Source organism: Rutidosis leptorrhynchoides, chromosome 1, assembly GCF_046630445.1.
Source record: "Rutidosis leptorrhynchoides isolate AG116_Rl617_1_P2 chromosome 1, CSIRO_AGI_Rlap_v1, whole genome shotgun sequence".
In the NCBI taxonomy this organism is placed as follows: domain Eukaryota; kingdom Viridiplantae; phylum Streptophyta; class Magnoliopsida; order Asterales; family Asteraceae; genus Rutidosis; species Rutidosis leptorrhynchoides.
Genome location: NC_092333.1, coordinates 262,600,905 through 262,628,657, shown reverse-complemented (window position 1 = coordinate 262,628,657; position 27,753 = coordinate 262,600,905). Strand labels below are relative to the sequence as shown.

At 34.3% G+C, this 27,753-nt stretch overlaps 1 protein-coding gene across 1 annotated transcript; it reads left to right on the top strand.

Moving 5' to 3' along the window:
* The first annotated feature begins 11,200 nt into the window (after positions 1–11,200).
* Positions 11,201–27,733, top strand: LOC139886549 (uncharacterized). Its single transcript, XM_071870391.1, has 24 exons — positions 11,201–11,340; positions 11,435–11,627; positions 22,815–23,036; positions 23,128–23,229; positions 23,360–23,461; positions 23,549–23,608; positions 23,695–23,773; positions 23,858–24,005; positions 24,220–24,343; positions 24,743–24,923; positions 25,060–25,088; positions 25,168–25,316; positions 25,431–25,533; positions 25,622–25,717; positions 25,795–25,847; positions 25,923–26,046; positions 26,145–26,207; positions 26,285–26,344; positions 26,439–26,674; positions 26,752–26,845; positions 26,932–27,068; positions 27,139–27,219; positions 27,305–27,410; positions 27,498–27,733. The coding sequence occupies exons 2-24, from the start codon at positions 11,451–11,453 to the stop codon at positions 27,576–27,578; spliced, it is 2,607 nt and encodes an 868-aa protein (XP_071726492.1). The 5' UTR covers positions 11,201–11,340; positions 11,435–11,450; the 3' UTR covers positions 27,579–27,733.
* Positions 27,734–27,753: the final 20 nt, after the last annotated feature.

Sequence of the window (27,753 nt, the reverse complement as noted above, 5' to 3'; positions counted from 1 at the left end):
GTGAAGTACTTTTATACTCGTGCACTCGAGGTGAGATCATAGTCCCACCTTTTCAACAACTTTTTATACTTTAAACTGTGGGCTGAGAAACATATACTTTGTTACATTTGGTGCTACTTACTTTTATACTTTGAACACAAGTACAAGGAAAACAAACATTCCACAGCGAGTTAGAACAAAAATCCTCAATTCGATTATCATTAGTTACACTTGCAGGGTGTAAGCGAGAACTTATATTGTGTGGCCATACGGGTTTGACAAACCCTCACTACGGACGGTTCGCTACCGTCTACGGGTGAAATATATTTTTGAGAAACAGTGTATGTTCTAACACTATAGTGATGGGGTTCAATGGAAGGAAACGTTAAGTCTTGATAATTGGGTGCTCGCGAACAATACTTTTGGAATGCAAACGATTTTGATAATCAACTATGGGAATACTAAATCTTGTGGTTCAAAAACAACGTTTACAAATACATCTATGATTTCACCAACGTTTTTCGTTGACAGTTTTCTATATGTTTCTCAGGTTCATACTTGGCTATTTGATACATGCTTCCGCGTACACTCATACTTGCTTGGAGTCGAGCATACATGCATACACTCTGATTTCTTGCTTGGGGTCAGGCATACTTACATACATACGCTAGGGATAGTACTTTTGGATTCAAACTTTTGTTTACATACTTACGCTATTTATAGCAACGGTGTTTTTCAACTTATATATCATGTCGCAAGTTATTTCATTTATACTTTATGACTTTTGTAAACTTACACTTGTTGTCGAACGGTTTTGTAAACTAAACTTGCAAGTCTTGTACCTTTCAAATGAATGCGACATAATTTTGGTCAAACGAGTCTCATATAGGGACTACGACCACGCAACGGGACCTAAGTTAACGACGCCGTCAATAACGGTTTTGGTCGGGTCGTTACAGATGGTATCAGAGCGTTGGTTGTAGGGAACTAGGACGTGCATTAGTGTGTCTAACAGAGTCGTTAGGACGCATTAGTGAGTCTAGACTACAACCGGATAGTTAGCATTTGCTTTCCGACATACATTTGCTATAGATAGCACATACTTGACTACTTGTGCATTATACTTGAATCATTCTTAGGCAAACTTTTTAATGGTACCCAACCTTCATCACACGAACTCGTATTCCGCCACTTTTTGGTAATACACGCGAATTCAAAGTTTATACGCGTACGGATGACCACGACTTCATTAGTCACTCTAGTTCGGGAATTCTGACTCTTTGGTTGTTATTCACCCCGTCTCATCTTACAATCCATGAGTATTGTAAAGTCACTGTCACTACTCTTGATGAGTATCGTCATCACTATTTATCGCTACGGTTGCGTACTACTCGCTATCATGACTCGTTACTCTTTTCATACCTAACTACGTTATTGTCTGATTCGAACCGCATTGACGTGAACAATCACTCATACACTTCCCTCGGGGAACGCATCCTTAGAGTTGCACTAATTCTTTCGATTCAATACGAATCATGTTTGAGACGTCGTTACATTTCGTTCATTTTAGATTTTCACGATGACACGAACTTGAACCCATGGAGTGATGTGGGAATGGAGGTATGATTTGGCGTAATATAACGACACTCGATCAACGTGGTTATATTACGGTAAGACATACCGAAGTTCTAGTGACGCGTGATGGTGGTTAGACTCGATCAACCTAAACACCACCATGTGCCATGTACATGACTTCGTCTTTTCAGGTTTGGACATCCGAAAACTCCGAGAATATTTATAACAACCATACCGGGGACACACCTTCGACTTCTGTCGAACTGTATTTATGCTTCCGAATGAATTACCGATTCCTCTCGGCTTCAACCGTATGTTACACGTGTATACTAGCTCGTCCTCGCACAGTCTTATTGACTAATTACAATTTACTCGTTATGCTCGCACTGAGGCGGAAACTTCTCTCTCACCACACTCGTACTTCCGGTTCCGGAAATCTTTATTCTAAACTTTCAATGGAGGGAGGGACTCTCCACGTAATACTAGTATTCACCTCGAGGGTGAATAGTTCCGACGAATGTTTTTGGAAACCGATAAATTTTCCGCGGCGTGAACCTTTTGAAGAACGAAACTTGTTCAAACATATTTTAAGAAATTCTAGCTCGGCACGGCGTGCCATCTCCATTTAAATTTCGGATCGAGATCCTCGTTTCACTTCTAGATTTTGGAGTGCCTTACAAAAAGCCTCGGGACCGTGTTTAGACATGAGTACCGCGTACCATCCACAACCCGACGGACCGAACAAACATGCAATTTAAACCTTGGAAACCATAATACAAGTTTGTATTACCAACTTCAAATTTACTTGAGAAAAGTATTTTCCGTTAACCGAATCCTCGTACTACAATGATTTTCATTCGGGTATTGACGCCACGCCTTCGAAACCTTATATGACCGGAAACGTCATTCTCCTTTTTGTCGAAACCAAGTAAACGATGATCAATTCACCGGGGCCGAGCTTATTCATGAGCAACCGAAAAAAAAAAAAAAAAAAAAAAAAAAAAAAAAATTTATTCATATTCAGGTAAAACCCTACGCGACTCGTAATCACCAAGAGCTACGCCGATGTTAGACGTAAACCTTTCAAATTCCACGCGGGAAACCGCGTCACGTTAAGAGTCGCACCTTGGAAAGGTGCAATCCGTTTCGGGAAAACGTAGGAAGCTAAATCCGCGGTATTTTGATCCTTTAAATTCTTGGGGTGTTTTGGACCCGTCGCTAGCCGTTTAGACTTTTCCGACTCATTTTGGGTCTCCGTTTATCCTACATTCGATGTATCAATCCAAAGACGTGTTTTGCGAAACGAGAATTTGTTATCTCCTTTGATGAACTCACTATCGACGATAACCCTCACTTCCTAGGAGGACCTGTTGAAACCATGAATCATGGAAGCCAAACCTTAAAACAACATATGATCTCGACCGTCAAAATTCGTGGAAATACTCAAGGACGTACCTTCACTTATTCGTAGAATTTACAACGCAAGGTCTCGAGTAAGATTCAACAACTACTACTTCCAACTAAATTTCGGGACGAAATTTCTTTTGAGTTGTGGATAATGTAACATCCCGCCTTTTTCCGTTAAATTTATTTTAACACCGTCTTTTTTCTTTTAAATAATACATTTCGTTATTTAAATTCGTAGTTTCCGTTGACTAACGTTCATAATAATTCCGTCATTTAATTATAACATCTCTCGTTAACTTGCGTTTTAAAAATACTCGATCGGTTAAATCCCGCACCCGCTTTGAAACTCGAGGGACCGGAGTTGCCAAATGGGCAAACTAGTTGACTAGGTCAACTAGTCAACCCATTTTTCCACCATTTCCATCATCCCTCCATCTCTCTCTTTCTTTCTTTTTTTTCTCTCAAGAACACAAATATAATTCATCATCTAAATTCGGATCGGGAAGCAAACTTCAAAACAAATTACATATTCGGGATCCTCTCATCATCCTCTTCGATTTGGTACCAATTTCATCCATTTTGGGTAACATTTCTAAAACACTAAATTTCTCTAAATTCGTTTTATATACTTGAAATCGTGTTAGTTAGTGTCTATGGCTCGTGTGTAACATGAATATATGTTTGGTTTGCTCGATTTGTTGTTTTTGGAGTAACTAGCATGAACTTGAAATGGGTTTGCTTAATCCTTGATTTTGGATGAGTTAATGTTGTTAGATTGTTAAAGTGCGTGTTTTAATTGTGTTACTAGTATCATTAGCCACATTTGGATGTGTAGGTTGATTAAGAAAACTTCAAAACCCGATTAATGATTTTGTGATGTTTGACTAGGGTTTGATAGTTCTTGACATGAACTTTTGGATGCTTAAATGCCATGGAATGTTAATTGTTAGTGTTTAGTAGTAATGTATGTTTCATTACCTTCAAAACGGCATATCGTATGTGTAAATTGGATTCCCGAATCATAAAATACGTTTTACGAACTTGAAACTTTGAAAATAAACCTTTCTTGATCAATTGACGAGTTTTCGGTTATTGTAAATGATGTTTTTGATTGATGATATGTGGTTAGTTGTATTCCTTGTCGAAATAGCTTTCCGATGATATAAAATACATGTTCTAATTGTTTGCGGATCATGAAATGTGATTGTTTGTGTTTTGGTTCGTGCACACTTTGAAAACTGACCAGAATTCTCTGGCCAGGTAGTGGCGCGGCGCGCCACATCCCCGCGCGGCGCGCGGATTGGCCTGGCCAGAATTCTGCTCACTTTGGCGCATTTCACGCGAAATGTTTGACTAGCTATCGACCTCCGATTCACATGAAACTTGTTTTAATATACTTATATATGAATAAAAACCTCAGAAAAATAGTTCGGGACCGAACCCGAACGTGTTGACTTTTTCGTTGACTTTGACCAAGTTTGACTTTTAGTCAAACTTAACCAAACTTTTATACAATCATTCTAACATGCTTTTATACTTGTTTCTTGTATGAAACTTGACAACGTGATTCACATGCTATACTTAATCGAGTCGTAACGAGCCATAGGACTAATTGAACACATTTCACCCGACCTTGTGTCGTAACCGGTTAATTGATATAACTTACTTGTTTAGGTCAAGGCTAAGCAACTTTCATGCATACGTTACTTTGTGAAGTACTTTTATACTCGTGCACTCGAGGTGAGATCATAGTCCCACCTTTTCAACAACTTTTTATACTTTAAACTGTGGGCTGAGAAACATATACTTTGTTACATTTGGTGCTACTTACTTTTATACTTTGAACACAAGTACAAGGAAAACAAACATTCCACAGCGAGTTAGAACAAAAATCCTCAATTCGATTATCATTAGTTACACTTGCAGGGTGTAAGCGAGAACTTATATTGTGTGGCCATACGGGTTTGACAAACCCTCACTACGGACGGTTCGCTACCGTCTACGGGTGAAATATATTTTTGAGAAACAGTGTATGTTCTAACACTATAGTGATGGGGTTCAATGGAAGGAAACGTTAAGTCTTGATAATTGGGTGCTCGCGAACAATACTTTTGGAATGCAAACGATTTTGATAATCAACTATGGGAATACTAAATCTTGTGGTTCAAAAACAACGTTTACAAATACATCTATGATTTCACCAACGTTTTTCGTTGACAGTTTTCTATATGTTTCTCAGGTTCATACTTGGCTATTTGATACATGCTTCCGCGTACACTCATACTTGCTTGGAGTCGAGCATACATGCATACACTCTGATTTCTTGCTTGGGGTCAGGCATACTTACATACATACGCTAGGGATAGTACTTTTGGATTCAAACTTTTGTTTACATACTTACGCTATTTATAGCAACGGTGTTTTTCAACTTATATATCATGTCGCAAGTTATTTCATTTATACTTTATGACTTTTGTAAACTTACACTTGTTGTCGAACGGTTTTGTAAACTAAACTTGCAAGTCTTGTACCTTTCAAATGAATGCGACATAATTTTGGTCAAACGAGTCTCATATAGGGACTACGACCACGCAACGGGACCTAAGTTAACGACGCCGTCAATAACGGTTTTGGTCGGGTCGTTACAATATTAATATGTATGTGTATAATATATAGATGTAGAAAAGGTGATGTTCAATCAAACCTACAGAATTCTTGTGAATGAATTAAATCACGGATTCAATAAGTGTGTTCCCTGCCGACACTTTTAATATGGTGAGTATATCGTGCTCCGTTGATAATTAGTGGCGTTTAAAAGTATTTCAAAAAAATTCCAAATTTTTACAGTAATTATTTTTATTTATTTTGGTCATTATGGCATAAAATTGGTCATTAATGTATTAAATAAAAATTACATCAACCGTCCCTCTCGCATCTGGGTAAAATATAAAAAGTGTTAAAACTTAACAAATAGTTCCTAAATACATTTTTAATAAGCCTAAAATTTATAAAACTCATTTTCGAATCACCGATTATTTTAAAATCATATAAGTTTGAATTTAACTTACTTAATATCAATCAGGACATCAAATGAGTCTTACAATCATTTAATATTTATTTTTAATATACTTTATTTATATATATAGAGATATATTTTTAAATATGAATTATTATAATATCCTATTTTTATTTTATTAATTTTTTAATCACAACAACATATAATACATCAAATTATATTTCGAATATTATTTATATATACATACACACATATCCATTTACAATTAATTGTTCGTGAATCGTCGATAGCAGTCGAAGTCAAATGATTTAAATAAAACAGTTTAAAAATTTTGAGACTCAACTTTACAGACTTTGCTTATCGTGTCTAAATCATATTAAGATTAAGTTTAAATTTGGTCGGAAATTTCCGGGTCGTCACAACTTAGGTCCCGTTACGTGATCATAAGTCTTTAAAACAACGTTTGACCAAAATATGTCGTATTCATTTCAATTATAAATATGTTTCAAAGTTTATAAAGTAGTTCGACGACCAAACATGTTACAACATTTTAAGTACAATTGAAACCTATGCGACACAAATTAAGTCTAGTCAAAAGACGCTCCACGTATGCATGTATACTCGACATCCAAGCAAGTATCAAAAATAATGTGCGGAAGCATGTATCACCTAGCGTTCAAGGACCTGAGAAAATATATAGAAAACTGTCAACGAAAAACGTTGGTGAAATCATAGGTGTATTAGTAACGTTGTTTTTGAACCACAAGATTTAATATAGTTGATTATCCAAATCGTTTGTATTCCAAAAGTATGTTCGCGAACACCCAATTATCAAGACTTAACTGTTTTGTACCCTATTACGTAGTGTTAGAACATACACTATACTCAAAAATATATTTCATCCGCTAACGGTAGCGAACCGTCCGAATGAGGGCTCGTCAAGCCCAATGTGATCACATAACATAAGTTCACGTTTACACCCTGCAAGTGTAACTAATGATAATTGAATTGAGGCTTTCTGTTCTAACTCGATGTGGAATGTTTGTTTTCGTACTTGTGTTCAAAGTATAAAAGTATGATACGTATATGTTTCTCATCCCATAGTTTAAAGTAAAAGTTGTTGAAAAGGTGGGACTATGATCTCACCTTGAGTGCACAAGTAAATAAGGTACTTCACAAAGTAACGTGTGCAAGAACGAACGCTAGTCTTGACCTAAACAAGTAGGTTGTATCAATATCGGTAAACACGGTCGGTCAAAATGTTCAATTAGTCCTATGGCTAGTTACGACTCGATTAATGTAGCATGTGAATCAAATTGTCAAGTTTCATGCAAGATACAAAGATAAAAGCACGTTGGAACGATTGCATAAGTATTTGGTTAAGTTTGACTAAAGGTCAAACTTGGTCAAAGTCAACGGGGTCGGGTCGGGTGTCCGATAACTTTCCCATGATGAGCAATCATATATGAACATGTTATCCAAATTTCATGTTAATCGGAGTTGCGGTTTAGCGAGAAAAGAATTTATGAAAAATAAAACAAAAAGAAAGTTTGGCCAGGAAATGTGCGTGGCGCGCGCAGGTATGCTTGGCGCGCACTAAAGCGTGGAACCAGGTCAGGACTTTGTCTAAAGGGGGTAAGCATCTGAAGCTTCATATTTACGCGGCGCGCGAAAGGGTGCGCGACGCGCATTCCTGGAAAAATGCTGGTTGCAGTATTTTTGTTAAGTCTCGAACCAAAACTCAAATTAACATAACTCATGGACCGAAAACATTCAAAACGCATGCCATACATCGTTGGAAAGGTAATTTAACGAGGAGTACAACTAAACACGTATCATCAATCAATTTTTGCATTTACAACAATCAAAACCACATTAAATGTTCATCATTAATGATATTCAAGCTCATAAATGCAACCAATGATTCGGAACCCAATTGCACACATATAATACGCCGTTTCGTAGGTAATTACGCATACAATATAACTAAACACTTACAATTAACATTGCAAAGCATTCAATGCATCAAAAATCCATTTTACTTCTATCAAACCCTAATTCAAAATCACAAATTTAGCAATTAAGTTTATGGAGTCTTTCTAAGTCAACTTACACATCAAATTGAAGTTAGTGATGTTAGTAACACCTTTAATACATGCACTTTTAACATCTAACAACATTTAAGCAATCAAATCACAAGATCAAACACACCAAAATTCAAGTTCATGCTAGTTACTCAAAATAACAAGATCGAGCATATAAATCACATATTCATATTAGACTTCAGCCATAGACACTAACTAACACTTTTATAAGTCAAAATTATCAAGAACACAAAATCTAGTGTTTTTAGAAAGTTACCCAAATGCAATAAAGTTGGTATGGATTCGAAGAGGAAGATGCAAGGATTCCAAATATGTAATTTGTTTTGTGAGACACTTGCTAAATCGAAAATAGATGATGATTCTTTGTTTTTGGTGTGTGAGAGAAAAAGGTGAAAGTAGGAGAAGATGGAAGGTGGTGAATAAGTGGAGGGGAGAAGGTTGACCACTTGACCTAGTCAAGACTTTGGTCACTTGGCAACTTTAGTCCCTCGAGTTTAAAAGCGGGTGCGTGAATTACCTAAACGAAATATTTTAAAACGCGTATTAACGGAAGATGTTGTAATTATATAACGGACTTTAAAATAGTATAACGGAAGGTAAACGGAAAAAGGCAGGATGTTACAAACCATAGGTTAAGCCGCAGACAGGGCTGACTTTTTATCTCTCCATATAAATAGCAAGACTTGGAGAACTTTGAAGACTTGGACATGTTGCATGCTACAACTCAAAGTCATCAGAGAATCACAAGAACATAACATTCATACATATGTTTGTGATTAACAAGAGAAGTTTTATAATATCATAGATTATAAAAGGGGTGTTTGTAAACTTACTTTCAAATTCTAATCTTTGTAAGTTTGCATAGTGTTGTAATAATCCTTAGAATTGTCTTAGGATTGTCATCACTAGAAAGAGTGAGTCTTTGTACTTTGTAATTAAAAGCATATGATATCTTAGCTATCATCTTCCTTAAAGGAAACTAGGGAGTTGATTAATCTTATTGAAGATTAATACTTGTCCAAGTTGAAGACACGTTGATCTAAGTTGGAGGTAATCTTTCAAAGGATTAGAAGGATTAGATTTGTTGTCTAAGGAGAAGTACAAGACTCGTAAATCGGATCTCCACCGAATTTGGAGAAAGGTGCTTAGTGAATAAGAAATCCAATTTAGTGAATCGGGGAGTGGATTAAGGTGAGTTATTTAACATCCACCCGAACCACTATAAATCCTTGTGTCCATGCTTTTACTTTACATTCCGCACTATTACAAACATAAACACATCACACATTGGTTTGAGTTGATTAAGGTGATCAAGCATTGTTCAAATCTTATTGATCATCGAAAAAGTTTTAAAAATCGTATTAAGTAACTATTCACCCCCTCTAGTTACTTACAACATTCTTCACGATCAATATTATCTTGAATGTAATTTTTGTCGATCGTTTTTCCGCCTAAATAATAACATTCATCACGAAGTGTCTTTTTTAAATGTTCATATTTTCGTGAGATCTTGATGCCTGAAAAAATTTTTGAAAAAAACCAAACTTTAAAAATACAAAAAAAAAAAAAATTACTTCACCCACTTCCCCCCGCTTCCCCCCAATTGGTTACTTCTCCATTTATCCTACCCCTATACATCATCGGTCGCTGGCGAAACATTAATTCTAAACATTATGGTGTCTAAAGAAACGATCAGCTTGGTGTTTGTCGCTGAACGGAAGAAATCACCCATGCCAGTTTACTTTATAAGCAAAGCACTGCAATACGGGAAAATCAACTGCTCGCCAATGAGAAAGCTAATTTATGCATAAATTTTTGTGTAGCTGCAATTTTTTTATTAATAACTAGCAAGATGCTAGAGAAAATTACAAGAGATTACATAGCTAAATGTTCCAAGAGGGTGCATGTTTACATCTACCTTTTAATCAAGAAAATAAAATAATCTAACAAGGTCAAAAAGTTCTCTTTTTGTATGGAGAGCATAAAACAAAGATGGGAGAAAACCATATTCTACTTGAGATTCTGAAATCTGTTAGTGTCTCATCAACATCAGAAACATTAAATGCATGTCCCTTTAAAAGATCACTATCGGAGGCCTACGAAAGCTATGATAATGATTTAAGTTCGGCGCCATCACCTTTGCAGGTACTACTACTGAACTGCGAGTCTTAATCATACGTGTATCATATCTATATCTAAAATACTTAACTCATCAGAAAAAATCCTATTAAACACGGAATATGATGTATGTATCATACGGATACCGTTCTCAACCATGTTTTTACCAAGAGATCAAAATCATCAAGGGGGTGGTAACCAGTCAACGGTGTATGGAAGACGCAATCGGGTTGCAAGCAATCCGTAATTAGCCCGGCACTAGGCAATGCGCATACATCACAGATTTGTCACGTAATCCCAACGTGTCAATCCTAAAAGGATCATGTCCAATCCTCAATGATTGGTCAGCCCATCTAATAATGACACATCAACAAGGTCAGGCACTCAGACCCCATGATAATACAAACCCTAGTATTTATCTATAAATAGTACTATGCACTGCTCATTCTACACATAGTGTTGACACTATTATTTTCTTACTCTTAGTACTATCTCTCTACTTGACTCAGTACAAAACTCACTCGAGTTCCTTACTGAGTCGAGACCTCAAAGATTGATTGAGTCGAGACCTAAAAGATTGATTGCTAAGACACCCTCGCAATCGGATCCTGAATCCGGATCTGCATAGTTTCGTAATCGGAGAGTAAACAAACATTCTCCCACCTTTTGCACTCAAACCATCCGGCTACCGCTTATCTTAACTGGTAGCTAAAATATGCTTAATAGTATTGCACTAAAATATTTAGGGTGTATTTGATTCAGTAATAGCTAGTTTTGTCTAGCGATGGCAAGTGGTTGTACATATAATCAAGTGACTATTTTGTCACGGGACGGTATTATTGATACTCTCTTTCTCTTAGCATTTTGGTATACGTCGTTATTATATTTTCAAATTTACAATATTAATTAAATATTTATACAGCGAATATATACATGTACTTTAGTGGAGTACGTAGTATATATATTTAGTAGATAGATAGAGGTGCATCTGCTAGTTATCCAATCACATGAGTTGTTTACTATCAATCGCTTGGTAGTAAACAAATCTCTACTAATTCTCTACTTGTTCTCTTACATCATTAACTCTTTTCATTGCAAGGTGTTCTGTTTCATTTGAACTGTTACAGCTTATATATTAAGGTATGTAAATTGAAGCAATATATATGCCTCAAATTTTCAGCTAGCTGCCTGCTTGGGTTAATTAGTATACTAATTATGTAATGTATGGGTGCAGGAAAGGATAGGACACGATGATGCGAGTGGCGGTAGTTGGTGCGGGCATTAGCGGGTTGGTGGCAGCGTATGTACTCACAAAAGCAGGGGTTGATGTTGTGTTATATGAGAAGGAAGACTACCTTGGTGGACATGCCAAAACTGTCACTATGGACTCTGTTGATGTCGATCTCGGTTTCATGGTCTTCAATCGCGTATGTATCTCCTCTTCATTATAGTTTTAACACTAATTAATTACCGATTACCGGATTACCTTTAGTCTAGCAGTGTCGGGAGTTTTATAATTATGTGTAGTAATAATTGAGTATATCTAACAACGTGTGAGGTACAGTTATAGTTTTGACCTTAATATAAGAAATAATTAATCACTAATTACTCTCCTTGTTAAAATATATTGTCTTACTAAGTTCTTTTTTGATTTAAGTTATGTTCGTTAAAAATTGAGTATGCTATTTTTAAGGTAATTTAATTTAAGTTTAACTCAATTTACTTTGAAGAAATAACGTAATAAAAATGAAGAATATAATGATAATTATTGGTTATTGTTTGTAAGTAATAATTATTTTTAAACAGAATTTTGAAACCGGTAGTATAAAGATGACATAAACTTAACTAAAAGAAGGAACTTCTAGGAATTAGCTAAGTCTAAGACCATTTGTAGTGGTGACGGAGTGATGGGGCGTGATGGAGTGTTTTTGTGGGGTATAGTGATGATTTGGTAAAGGTGATGGCATGATGGAGTTTGTAGTGATATGGGGTGATGGTTGTGTGATGGAGTTATTTTATTATTTTTATTGATTTAATTAAAATGTAAATGCATTTATCCAAATTCTGATTGGTCATTACCCCCTTCACGCCATTTTTCTGTCATGTGATGTTCTCATCACGCCCACCATTTTTTCATCTCATCATGCCCCATAGTGGCGTGATAGTGGCGCGATAGGGGCGTGATGGTGCAGATTTTAAGCCTATCACGCTCCACTACAAATGGTCTAAAGTTTCTTCTCCATAACTTGCGTATGCGCATGCCAACTATGTACATCGAGCACACAAGTGATACATGCTTCCAACATTTGATTTTTTTTTATTATTATTATTATTATTATTATTTTTTTTTTACGGAAACATAAATTAAATTGGCATTGATAACTATATGATCAGATTATTAATGATGTTAGAAATGCATGATGTGGTTACTTTTTTTTTTTAAAAAAGCAAAACTTCCATTAAAATAACATAAGTTACAAGCATAGAGTTTCTCAAACATGATACAGCAAGAAATTGTGAAAAAAATTTTTTCGAAAAGCAAGATTAGATTAACACAAGCCCACTAAGGGGGGGAAACCCGTACAATAAGAAATTGTGAAAATGCCCGACTAAAAATATATTACTAAAGAGAAAGAAGATCACGACAAGTTGCGGAGAGCGCAACAAAACTAACCACACTCTTTTGGATTAGAGATCCATCTTAACCAATCTAAATTAAAATTCTTGCTTCGTCTCGAAATCCAATCAAAGGAAATTACTTGAATCTCGTTGAAGATGTTTGGAATAGAACCGCACCTGTTGTTGAAAACCCTTTGATTTCTATACTTCCAAATCCAATAAAGTACACACCAACAAACCGCTTGCCAAATGCATTTCTTGACATCCGAATTGAGAGTCGGATTGCAACCGGTTAGCATGATGTGGTTACTAATTGTTTAATTTTTAGGGTTTAATTAAGGGTTTATCATTAAAAGTGGGACGTGTCTAGTTTTCGAATGCAAAACCAACATCTCATTTGCTCCACACAAATGGTTTTTTCAATTAAGTGATCCCACAAGAAGCTCGTCTTGTCCAAAAATAATGTACCTTTTTCCAATCAAGAATCTAAAAAAAGTAAAATGTTACTTTATTCCACGTTTTTATATAACTAATAGTTTTATTCGTTTCTTATGTTATTATTATCAATCAATAGTAGTTATATTATATCATTGAATATATATATATATATATATATATATATATATATATATATATATATATATATATATATATATATATATATATATATATATATATATATATATATATATATATATATATATATATATATATATATACCAATCGGGGGAAAGCGGAGGAAGCAAAGAAAAAAAAATTAGTTTTTTTGGAATTTTTTTCATGCATCAAGATCACACGAAAATATAAACATTTAAAAAAGACATCATGATAAATGTTATTATTTTGGCGGAAAAACGATCGACAAAAATAACATTCAAAATAATATTGTTCGTGAAGAATGTGAACGTTTTTTTCTTCATGTTTTGTGAAGTAAAATTTAGCCCAATTTAGAGTTTAGGGTTTAGGGTTTGGTGTTTTGAGTTTATTCCATAAACTCAAAACACCAAACCTTAAACCCTAAACCCTAAACTCTAAACCGTTCGTGTTAAAAACTCAATCTAAATCCTAAATCTAAACCCTAAATTTCTAAACCCTAATATCTAAACCCTAATATCTAAAACCTCAACATACGCTCGAAAAACACGATAATTGTTATATATTAATTCTTCGAGCTTTTTCCCGTCAAAATAATAACATTTATCACAAAGTGTCTTTATTAAATGTTCATATTTTCTTCCATCTATAATGTTCGTGAACAAAGTTTTTTCAAAAAACAAAAAGAAAAAAAAAAATTGCTTCCTCCCGATTGATTACTTCCCTCTTGATCATATATATATATATATATATTTGTGTGTGTATATATATTTGTGTATGTTCTAGTTAGATTTTAGATACGTAGAATGTTGGAAATTCAATTCAGTATATCCATATAATGTTAATTAATGATATAAGTATTGTAATAGTGTTTTGTTCGTTAGCTTATTATATATGCTACATATAATTGAAGAGTACTATGATATATACAAACATGCATTGAATAGTGGTTTGTTGGTTAGCTTATATGTTACATAATTGAGCGACTATATTTACATTCTTACATTCAAAAAATTAGTTACCAATATGTTAACTCGTATGAACAACGTAATTAAGTACTTAATGGATGACTATAACAATAATAAATTAATTAAAACCATATGTAAATATCACCACTATTCTAAGACTAGTAGTGACGATGACACATATTGGATAAGGGCCTTTTCTTATTATTATAATCCTGACATGACAATGATAAAGGAAAGAGAGTTGTAGTGGAGAAGGTCGTTGTTAATGAATGTTCACGTGACATTTCATCGATAACATTTTATTCTTATATATTTGTTCAATTTAAAACTGCATTAGATAAATCAATTTCAAATAAAATAAAAAGAAATATAACAAGATAAATTATACTTTAGTATAAATAAATTCATACAAAAACTTAAGGGAGCTAAACTTAAATATTAAGAACATGTGTGATATTTTGTAGACCAAAACATACTCTAAGGTTATTAACTTACTCTAAGAGTTTTTTATTTTTTTATTTTTATTTTTATTTTTTTTTAAACGACGAATTTACATCAGCGGATCATTTATTTCAACAACCCTCATCATTTGGACTCATACACGCTAGAAGGAAACTCCTACCCGGATTACTTGGCAACTAATCGCAGGACCTGGCCGGGTTGCTTGGCAACTAATCGCAGGAAATTGGTTCCGCCCCCAGGAATTGAACTCGGGTTGCTTGGCAACTAATCGCGGGCCTTTCCACACTGTGGCTTGATACCGTTGAAGCAAACGTTCGTTGGTAACTTACTTTAAAAGTATTAAGTTTAAAATAAAAATATTTTATCTTCATTTATTATCACCCTCGTTTACATAGTTGCAGGTGTGAGTTTTTCTAAGTTTATATTTTATATATATATTCAGGCATAGTAATTTTCAATTACACATCAATTAAATTCCTCCAACAAATTAGATCCCACTACATCACTAACAACAGCTTCTCACTTTGGCATTTGAGGAATACCATAGCATCGAATGGTTTTGGTCACAAACGCCCACTACAGACGTTTGTGGTGTCAACGTAGAGTGGATGAGAGGATAAACGCCACGATATCTGTGACATAAGACCATATGTTATGGGGCTATTAGACGCCAGTTAAATCCCATGTGGGATACATACAACACACCTTTGGGGTGTGGTAGGGTGAATAAATGAGAGTGTGGCAACTATTAACGAATAAAATGAAAGTAAAAGTGGGCTTGTGCATATTTTGTATTATCTATCTTTTCTTTTTTATTTTCATTATTTCTTAGTTTCATATATATTGTCTCCTATAAAAATCATGAACAAATTATTTGCCCATGTCTTTTTTGTTAAATTTCTAATTTTTACCTCTACTTTTTATTTACTTTTTTATTTAAATACATAAAAATGTAATAAAAACTTACATTATTATTTTTGTTTATTCATGATAGCAAACAATTAATTTTTTTTTTTTTTTTTTTTTTTTTTTGTAAACAATTAATTAAAAAAATAAAACTCAAAAAGTAGTAAACAATAACTAGTAAACGAAAGGATTAATTTTCAACCAACTTTCAATCTTCATTGACATAGTTACAAACTTTCTCACAGCAACTCTTTTTCTCAGTAACCTTATCACATCATCATTAACCTTACCCACAAGGCCAAAATGACGGGAGTTGATCCGTACACCACCTTGTTTTTGCCATACACCACTAAAATAATTATTTAGACATTTCTACCCTTCCTTTGAGAAGTTAAGGGGAGTTGGTGGTGAATAAAAGGAAGGGTAAAAATGTCCAAATAATTGTTTTGGTGGTGTATGGCAAAAATAAAGTGGTGTACGGATCACCTCCCCACAATGACCTTCTCCTCACAAGTAACGGTTAAGAAACAAGCATCCGGTTGGCAACTAGGCATGGTCCCTCTGTACACATACATCCATTTCTGGACCAATCAAATAACAATAAATATATTAGGTGACATTTCATTTTAGATATAAGAATCTTTTCTAAATTATCATAAACAAACTGACAAAACTATTTAAAATTTTCAAGACCAATAAGATACCACTGAAGGGATGAAATTGTTTTTGAAAGAGCTGAAATTTCAACTGAAGTATCATCCTGATGTTTTCTAACTAATTTAGCTATAATTTAAATAAGGACAAATACTATTAAAAAGTTTTTTACCTCAATTTTTTTATCTACAAAAGATAACTTATTTTTTTTGAACTATTTAAAGGATTATTTTATTAAATGTTAATTAAAAAAGTATCGTTATTTTTAAGTTAGAACTCTATAGTAAAATTAACGATACCGCATTTTGTGTATTACATTTGATACACAAAATCGAATAATTATCCAAATCGAATAAATTGGTAAATGGTATGGTATATTACCATTGACTAATTATCCAAAATGGTATGGTACATTACCATTTGATTAATTATCCAAAATGGTATGGTACATTACCGTTTGATTAATTATCCAAATCGAAAAAATTCGTAAAGTATATGAAAATATGAAAATTACATACATATTTCCGATTAATAGCGTGAATAGAACCAATCCCACAACCACCACTATAATCACAAACATGATTTCACCAACATAAGTACACGTGCCATATTTTTCCTCAAAGAACTGCATTATTGAAGTGTAATGTGAATCAAAAAATGAAGTAACGTTAGTTTGCTTGGTATTTTCAGATGAAATAGCCAATTGGAGTCTTAGTTGGGCCTGATTTGGTCTTCAGTTGTTAAGATTTCATGTGTTTAGAGTTTAATCCACCCTCCGTCCCTCCTTATTGTAATTTAAAGCACTCTTGCATAGAAAAAAAAACATTGTATAACTTGAACATCATTTGTTAGGTGGTTATTATTTTTATTTTCTTTTTTCTTTTATTTTATTATTATTATTATTATTATTATTATTATTATTATTTTCCTTCATATTTTTAATTTTATTTTACTATTTTTTTTAAAAAAATATATTTCTACTTTATGGCCGGAGGTCCTCTCGGAAACAATCTCTTTATCCGTCGAATAGAGAGAGGGATGACTTTCTCTACCCTGTGTGGAGAAATGACTTGTTTTTCTATTCTCGGATAGAGGAAGGATTGTCTACATCTCACCTCCCCATACACCATTCTTGTGGTATTGGGTTTCGTTGTCATTGTCGTTGTCATTATATTTTTAAAAGACATAGTAATTAAATAAATAAAGCATTACATAATTATAAATACTAGCAATTAAAATTCTAAAAAATTATGCAATTACATTATTAAAATCCTAAAACTTAAAAGAATACATAAATAAAATACTATAATTTGTATAATTCATAAAACCAGATAATATCTAATGCAAAATGTGAAAGCTCAAAGGAAGAGACTAAATTTGCTCGACTAGATCATCTCATTGGTCTTGCACATTCTTATATGTTTTTCTCTATTAATTGTATCACGATATCTACCCTTACCTCTAGTCCTTAAATTACCTTGAAGTGGGTTACTCATGTCGAAAATTATATATTCTTTGAAGTGATGAAATAGTGAAACCATTATCTTTTGTATCATTTTGTGCAAGATAATACATGTGTACAATTATGTTCAAATTTTGTTTCCGCCAAAAGATCTTGCACCAGTTTTTTAAGATCGCAATCCCAACCTTTTAGACTAGTCCCGTTTCTCGTTTCTCATAAGTTGTTTTCTTGAATCTTTTAATAAGCGTCACCAAATCTAAGTATATTACGTCACCAATGTGATACCCTTTGGTGTAGTAAAACCTGCTACCATACGCACAGTTCTGAGTCTTACTATCTCAAAATCGTGGTATATACATCAACTAGATGTTAAAATTGTCTTCCATCCTGGTAACCTTTCTGAGACCGTACATGCACTGGCCCATGGGATTCCATGATCCACGAAAATCGAATCATGTATGTTTATTAACAAAGTCACTATATAGTTTAAAGCAAGAGCCCCGTGCTTGGTACAAATGCTTTGCGGATTTTGTCTCTACTAGTGGGTTTTACGACAATCAGTGCGATCACTCGTTATTTATATTATTATTTACCATCATGGATCAAAGGTTACATATCTTCTACTCTACGTTAATGATATTGTTTTAACTACTTCTACTCTGAGACTTTGATTTAAACTAATGTCTCTATTGGCAAACGAGTTTGCAATGAAGTATCTAGGGCCACTACATTCTTTTCTTGGAATTTCGGTAACTCGAAATAAAGATGGGATCTTCCTTACTCAACAAGCCTACGCTGAAAATATTATAGAACGTGCTGGAATGCCCTTTTATAATCTTGTATCCACACCAATTGACACTGATGGTAAAGTGAGTGCTACTACTAGCAAACCGTATAATAACCCAACGTATTCCTGCATCCTTGTAGGTGTACTTCAGTATTTCACGTTTATTAGACCCGATATTTCGTATGCAGTTCAACAAATATGTCTTCACATGCATGCTCTTTAAGAGATTCACATGGATGCCATGAAACACATCATTCGTTATCTTCAAGGCACTCTTCAACTTGGCTTACATATTGCATGCACACCATCTCATTCTCTCGTGGCGTATACAAATGCAGATTAAGCAAGATGCCTGAACATTCGACGTTCTACTTCCGGTTATTGTGTATATCTGGGTGATAATATTATCTCGTGGTCGTCAAAACGACAACCTACCCTCTCTAGGTCTAGTTCCGAAGCAGAATATAGAGGAGTGGCTAATGTGGTTGCTGAATGTTGTTGGGTTCGCAACCTTCTTCTCGAGCTTCAACGACCAGTGTCAAACGCAACACTTTTTCTGTGATAATGTTAGTGCTATTAATATGTCAGGAAATCCGGTCCAACATCAACACATTGAATGTATTGAATTAGGTATACACTTTGTACGTGAAAATGTCGCTCGTGGTCAAGTTTATGTCTTACATGTGCGTACTCCCTTCCAAATTGCAGACATTTTTATTAAAGGACTTCTATTGTTTGGTGATTTTCGTTCCAGTCTATGCATTTGTACACCGCTCGCTAAGACTGTGGGGAACTAATAGCGTATCTAATTATCTTAGCCATCAAATTAATCACTTTTATTATAAATTGTATAGGATTCCTTAATTTAAATAGATTAGGATTCCTTTCTAATATAAAGGAAGTCTTGGTTAGCAAGTTAAGCTCTTGTATAAATACTTTTGGATAATTAATGAGAAGGGACACGATTATTATTTTACATAAAATATTATTAGTCAACTTTTATAACTGATAACAATAAAGAGATAAAGTTATTTTATAATCTTACATGCATGTAAAACAAATTAGATAAAAATTAAGAGTGAAATTGATAATTAAATGAAGAGTCCAGTTTGATAGTAACATTTTTAAAACTGTGTATCGTTTTTGTCTGTGGCCTACTGAATTGAGACGAATGGTTCACTTGTTTGATTACTAAATGTTATGTATATAATGTAAGGAGGATTTTCAAAGAAATTGAAGATGCTTAACGGTTAAAAGATTTATATCAACTTTGAATATCTTAACGCATATTTTTATTTTAGGCTTAAAGCTACAAATAATTCATATACTTTTACTTTTGTCTTATTGTAGGCTATATACCTCAAATACTCTCACTATAGGTTATAAACTTTCAAAAAGTATACTCATGTCAACAAAACGTTACTTGCACCGGTTGTACCGGTAAATTAATTATGTGAGATTTTTTCTTTTCATTTAAAGATGACATGGAATGAATATAATTAAGGGTGAAAGCTATAAATAGGCTTTATACATTCTCTTTTTTTTCAATGTAGGCTATATAGTTTCTCTTTTGTTCTAATGTAAGCTATATAGTTTCTCTTTTGTTCCTACGTGGAATGACAACTTAACGCCAAGTAGGATGACACGTCATCACTTGTTTCTGTTCCAGGTTAAAAAAGTTTAGTCGTTTACATGAACACACTTTTTGAAAGTTGATACCATACAGTAAGAGTATTTAGAGTATATAGCCTACAATGGAACAAAAGTGAAAGTATGTGACATATTTGTACCTTTAACCCTTTATTTTATCCAACATCGCTTATCATTAAAAGGTGGAAATAAACAAGTGAAATAATTAATTTTGATTTTAAAAAAAACGTGAAATAAATTCATTAAGAGGCAATCAAGTGCAACTTTAGATCCGCCCTATGATTCAATCTAAGTTGACAATTGAGTATAACCTTATACCATGGATAATGGTGGAGCTGATGTGGAGTGGATTAGGGGTTTTTTGAGTTATGGTGCTTACATGAAAATGATGAGGGAATGGATGAGTTGTAATGGGGAAGGTTGTTGAGAGGGTTGTAGAAAGATAATGAATGATGTGTTAAAAATTTGATTGTTATTTGAAAGGTAAATAAAATAAAAAAGTTGAAAAAGTAATAACGCCAACCAATGGGCACTTGCCACCTAAAGCAGCTAACCTAAAGCATTCCGGGTACGCTTTGCACGATGGATGCGGAGAGTTTCTTCCTAACGGATGTGTAGGTGGCAAATGAGATGATTTGATGCCAAAATTGTCGTTCTAAAAAAAATGTGCACTTGCCACCTCACTTTCTTTCCCCCTCCCCTCTTGTGTTTGTGATTGACAGAAGTCTTGCCCAAAATCACCCACAAACACCCCATTACAAGCGCTTATAAGACGTTTGTGTTGCCATCAAAGAGTGGGTAGAAGAAGTACGGGTATCTGTGGTCTTAGATCCGCCTCTATGCTTCAATTTAAGTTGACCAATAGCATTTGTAGTAGTCTGATAGTTTGATGTGTCAAATTGAACGTGATGACATATTAGAAAATAATTCTCCACACATTGTGGGATAGATTTCATTCATATTTATAATACATACATAACTTGAAGAATAAGATAAATACAACAATATATGGTAACTATATCTATACAATATTTACTCATAAACTTGTCTCCAAGTTCATCAAGATACTTGGTCCATAAGTTATCTCTAATACCTCTAATACCCTCCCCCACCCCCCCCCCACCCCTCTCAAGCGAAGAGGTGTGAAACCAACTCGAGCTTGGTGCGGAAAGACTTGAACAGCGAACAGTACAAGCTCTTGAAAATGCTTCTTCTAAGGTTGTCCTAACTTCACGAGTGATGTGCAAACCGAGCACTTCAGACGGTGCTTCTTCCAAGGTTATCCTAACGACACTGTGGTGGACAAAACGAGCATGACAAAAAAAAATATATATAGAATATAGAAGGGTTTTTTTTTTTTTTTTTTTGTTTTTTTTACAAAAGAAATTGAAGAAAGTTGAGATTCAAGAAAAAGAAGAAGAGATAAAAAGAAGTTAGATGTGTCGGCGGTGTAAAAGACGGCGGCAAGAGATAGCCTGACTCGGTCTCAATGTAGCGACGGCGGCACATATATGGGGGTCTGACTCGGACTCGCTGTAGATATGGCGGCACACACATAGGGGCCTGACTCAATCTCTGGATAAAAACTTGCTCGACAAAGGTATTAAGTTTACGATCATGATTATAATTACTCAATGATCGGGTGGAGAATTTACACTTGAAAATTATGGTAGATATATAATAATGATAATAGAATCTTGCGGATGCGTGGACTAAAACTTGGCAAGGTACGTGAAGGAGTATAGCATATAGGAATAACTCAGAACTAGATAAAATAGAAAGAATATTGTATTCTAGGCTGTCGGCAACATCTTTTTGCGGTAGCCGTGAGGAAAATAAAAATAAAAATTAGAGAGACGATTTTTAGAGAGGAAGAAGAATAGTAGGATTTTTAATTGATCGTGAGGATCGATTAGGCTGATACCATATTAGAAAATAATTCTCCACACATTGTGGGATAGATTTCATTCATATTTATAATACATACATAACTTGAAGAATAAGATAAATACAACAATATATGGTAACTATATCTATACAATATTTACTCATAAACTTGCTCTCCAAGTTCATCAAGATACTTGGTCCCTAAGTTATCTCTAATACCTCTAATATGACATTTGACATGGTACATTTATGTCTTACGTTTTACAATTTATAGTACTTTTATGTTTATCACTAATCTTTTGAAACTTAAAGTCCATTAATGACAATTAAATGTCATTAATAATTTTAGACATGCATATTTTATGAGTTTTATACATGTGTACTAACTACCTGACACACATTGACACATTAAGATAATTTAATTAACTCGTGATCTTCTCTAATATCAGAATTTGTAGTTGATATATATATGATGATATCAGAATTTGTATGCACCACAATATGCTCCAAGTCCCGTCACCTAAACTGATGTAAGCTGTAAATGATACACTAGGATAGTAAGTAGTTTTACTGTGGAGGTGTTATATGAATGTGTGTTATATGAATGTAATACGTGTGCGCGCAGGTGACATATCCAAACATGATGGAATTATTTGAGACACTTGGAGTCGATATTGAGATATCTGATATGTCCTTCTCGGTCAGCTTAGATGAAGGCAGAGGCTGTGAATGGGGCAGTCGAAACGCTTTATCAGGTTTGTTTGCCCAAAAGAAGAATCTCATTAATCCTTACTTCTGGCAGATGATTCGAGAAATTACCAAATTTAAAGATGACGTTTTGAGGTACCTAGCTACATTATTTATACCAATAAAAAAAATATTTTATTTGCAACTACTTGTGAATAAACTAACTGTAATCCGTATATCTATGTAGGTACCTTGAAAAGGTTGAACAGAATGAAGACATTGGTTGCAACCAAACATTGGGAGACTTTATTAAGTCACATAAATATTCTGAATTGTTTCAGAAGGCTTACCTTGTAAGAAGACTTTCAGCATTTTAGGTTTTTCATCTGTTTTATATGAATAATTAATTAATTATTCCTGATTAGAAATGTTCTAATCTAATTTTAATTTAATTTAATCAATGTGACTAATGTGTATTAACAGGTTCCAATATGCTGCTCCATCTGGTCCTGCCCTGCAGAAGGAGTTATGAGCTTCTCTGCCTTTTCTATTCTATCGTTTTGTCGCAATCATCATCTGCTTCAGGTATATATACTACTTACTCATACCCAAACTTTCACAATTGTATCACTCACATTTGAAATTATTTGTTTGTTTTAAATCTTCTATCAGCTTTTTGGCCGCCCTCAGTGGTTTACTGTAAGATGTCGCTCACAGGCTTACGTTAAAAAGGTATAATTTTTCATTATTTTCATGGTCACATTTAATCCAATTCTATAAAAATAAGAGCCTTACTTATAAGTTGGAATGAACCGAAGATGAAAGAAGAATTAGAGAAAAGAGGCTGCCAAATAAGAACGGGCTGCGCTGTTCAAAGTGTCTCTAAACTTGATGATGGTTAGAAATTTTTCTTTTAATTATATTATTAATAATTATTATTATTCATGTATTTAAAATCATGATGTTATGGAGTATGAACAGGATGTTTACTAACGTGTGAAGACGGATCTAAAGAAAGGTATACTGGATGCATAATAGCAGCTCATGCACCAGATACTCTCAGACTGTTAGGAGAACAAGCAACACACGAAGAAACAAGAATACTTGGCGCTTTTAATTACGTCTACAGGTATATAATCATTATCCTTACATCCTCTTACCTTTTTATCCTTAATATGTCTTCAATGAACATCACCATTGCATACGCTGCACTTTCTTATCACGAAAAATACTAGTTCTCTTTACTAGAGTTTTGATTGTGATGCTTCTAAGCTTTGGATTTCAAATTCAGACTAAGACTTCTATTTAGTTTTATGATAATTAATATTTTATTTTTTTTCTAGCGACATTTTTTTACATCGCGACAAGAGTTTAATGCCCCAGAACCCATCAGCATGGAGTGCTTGGAATTTTCTTGGAACTGTGGACAACAAAGCTTGCTTAACATACTGGTTAAATGTGCTTCAGGTTTGTAACTTACCCTTAACTCTTATATGCTAATGCAGAGCTCTTGCATGGTATGAAAACTTTTGATAATTTGATTTAATTAGTTATTTAAAAAAAAAAAAAAACCCTAATCACATGTCAAACGTGGGCAAATTTGTAACTGGCTCAATACGTCATCTCGGAAAGCCCTATTGGTTGGCCCTGAATTCCTCACAAAAGGTCTGAGGTTCAAACCTCATTAGTAGCATATCTTGGGTGACCAGGAAAAAGGGTCGGATACAACCAACATGAACTAAGAAAACCATGTGCGTTTGCTCAATATGCTTCTTTTTTTAGTGCACATGTTCATATGTAAAGGCGACTTTAGTTTTGTTTCCACAAAGTGTTTTGATGTTTTTAACAACTGATAATAATATACAGAACATTGATGCTAATGGGCTACCTTATCTGGTTACCCTAAATCCACCTCGCACGCCAGAGAATATGATGCTGAAATGGACAACAGGGCATCCAGTTCCATCCGTTGCTGCAACCAAAGCTTCCCTTGAGCTTCATCAAATTCAAGGCAAGAGAGGAATCTGGTTCTGTGGTGCATACCAAGGTAGTTATTTTAACCCATTTGGAAACTGTACCACATTTCATAAGTCAATTGTTCATAATGTTCTAACCAATTTATATCAATTATTCATCAACATTTTAGAATTATTAATGGTTGTAATTTATATTATTATATATAGGTTACGGATTTCATGAGGATGGACTAAAGGTATATCAAATTTTCTTAATACTAGATTAATATTCTATTGGTTGATTTATTACAATCTCACCGTTTTACCAATTTTCAGGCTGGTATGGTTGCTGCAAACAGCATGCTTAAAACGAGTTGCGAAATACTCAATGACCCTAAACATATGGTGCCCTCTTTGAGGGAAACTGGTGCTCGGGTTTTGGTGTCTAGGTTCCTTCAAGATTTTATCGCTATGGGTAGCTTAATGTGAGTTTCATTCCAACACTTGATGACACACACACACACACACACTTGCACACACACACTTACACAACAACAACAACAACAACAACACACTTACAGATATCCTTATTTATACAGTTTATTGGAAGAAGGAGGTACAATGTTTACCTTTGAGGGAACTAAAAAGAAGAGCCCTTTGAAAGTTTATTTGAAAATTCACAATCCCCAGTTTTATTGGAAGGTTAGAAACATAGAGTCAACCCAAATTGTTACTCAAATATAGCTACTAATTCATTCATCTGCTAATAAGGTGAAATTGCTTCGTGCAGATTGCTACAGAAGCTGATTTAGGTCTTGCAGATGCGTACATAAATGGGGACTTCTCCTTTGTTGATAAAAAAGAAGGCCTTCTAAATATGTTTATGGTAATTTAAATGGTTATGAGTTGATATTTAGCTATTTCCTTGGTTTGTTTCCTCGCTGAAAAAGTCCCGTTTTGCAGATTTTCATTCTTAACAGAGATTTAAATAGTACTGCCTGTAGCTCCAATAAAAGGTAGTTTCATGTGAAACTCAATTTTTGTAGAGACATCATATATCGTTGTTCACTTATTCTATTTGTCTTTATTAGAGGCTGGTGGACCCCGATGCTTTTAACAGCAGGAGTCGCATCTGCCAAGTATTTTTATCAACATATTACAAGGCAAAATTCTGTTACTCAAGCACGCAGGAACATATCTCGCCACTATGATCTGGTATAAAATAAAATTTCTATGTTGCAACAACTTATATTAAGCATACAATGTGTTATACGTCGACTTATCAAAGTAACTTTTATTTGTGTGCTTCTTAGAGTAACGAGCTTTTTGGCCTTTTCTTGGACGAGACCATGACATATTCATGTGCAATATTCAAGGTTAGTATTTCAAATATTATTTTCCTTCTTGTTGGTTCGATATAATAACTCTTTATGTACATAACGACTTTCAATAGAGTGAAGACGAAGACTTGAAAACAGCACAGATGAGAAAAATCTCTTCATTAATCGAAAAAGTGAGTGTCTGCATACTTTTTGGGACTTTGATTTTTCGTAAGTCTCGCAAAATATACGTTTTATATTTGTTTGTATACCTGATACCATTAACAGGCAAGAGTTGATAAGGACCACAAGGTTCTTGAAATTGGATGTGGCTGGGGAACTTTAGCTATTGAACTAGTGAAACGAACCGGATGTAAATACACAGGCATCACTCTTTCTGAAGAGCAACTTCGATACGCAGAAAACAAAGTAAAGGAAGCTGGTCTACAGGACCGAATCAGATTTTTGTTGTGCGACTATAGACAATTGCCAGACACGTACAAATATGATAGAATTATATCCTGGTAAGTTAAGCCTAATTATGTCCCATCTCAAAAATGAAATCCGTATAACGGAGATGAATGCGTCTGTTAATTTGCAGTGAAATGCTGGAAGCTGTTGGTCATGAATACATGGAGGAGTTTTTCCAGTGTTGTGAATCACTACTAGCAGATAACGGTCTTTTTGTCTTACAGGTATGTTTTTGACTTGGAATATTAAAATTATTAATTTCAATAATAATAACAAGAAGAAATAAGTGCTGACATTATAAATGTTTTAGTTCATATCCATCCCAGATGGGAGGTACGATGAGTACAGACGGAGCTCAGATTTTATAAAAGAATACATATTTCCGGGAGGGTGTTTACCTTCACTTAGCAGAGTCACAACGGCCATGGCTGCCTCATCCCGACTCTGGTAAGTCTTAATTTGTTACTTTAATAATTTTGGTCATCTTAAAACTCGTTAACATGCTTAAAATTGTAAGTGTTGAGCAAGTGGAGAACATAGGGATACATTATTATCAGACACTCAGATATTGGAGAACAAACTTCATGGAAAAGCAAAGGTAAATAAGGCTTAGTATCTATATTGTAAGGTATTGTTTTGATATATGACTCAGTTTGCACTTACTGATCAAGTGTGTGTTGCAGCAAAATTCTTGCTTTAGGCTTCAATCAAAAGTTCATTCGTACGTGGGAGTACTATTTTGATTACTGTGCTGCTGGTTTTAAAACACACACGCTCGGGGTCTATCAGGTAGCGACTACAAACACTGACTATAGGCAATACATATTTGATGTTGTCAACCTAATAATAATAATCCATTGTCATGTTTTCTTTAAGGTTGAATTCTCAAGGCCTGGAAATATTGATGCGCTGAAGGATCCGTACAATGGCATGATCTCAGCTTATTCTTTAAATTAAGTGTAATCTTTTAAGGCCAGTTTAACTAGTAATTCATTTGTGTTGTACCAATTGACTTTATTCGTCTTCTGTTTTATCCAATCCAATTGTTATTTATTTATAAAAACAGATAACAAAAAGACATGCATTCTTTTGATATTTTAATTGGTTTCATTGCCCCATCAATGGAACATTC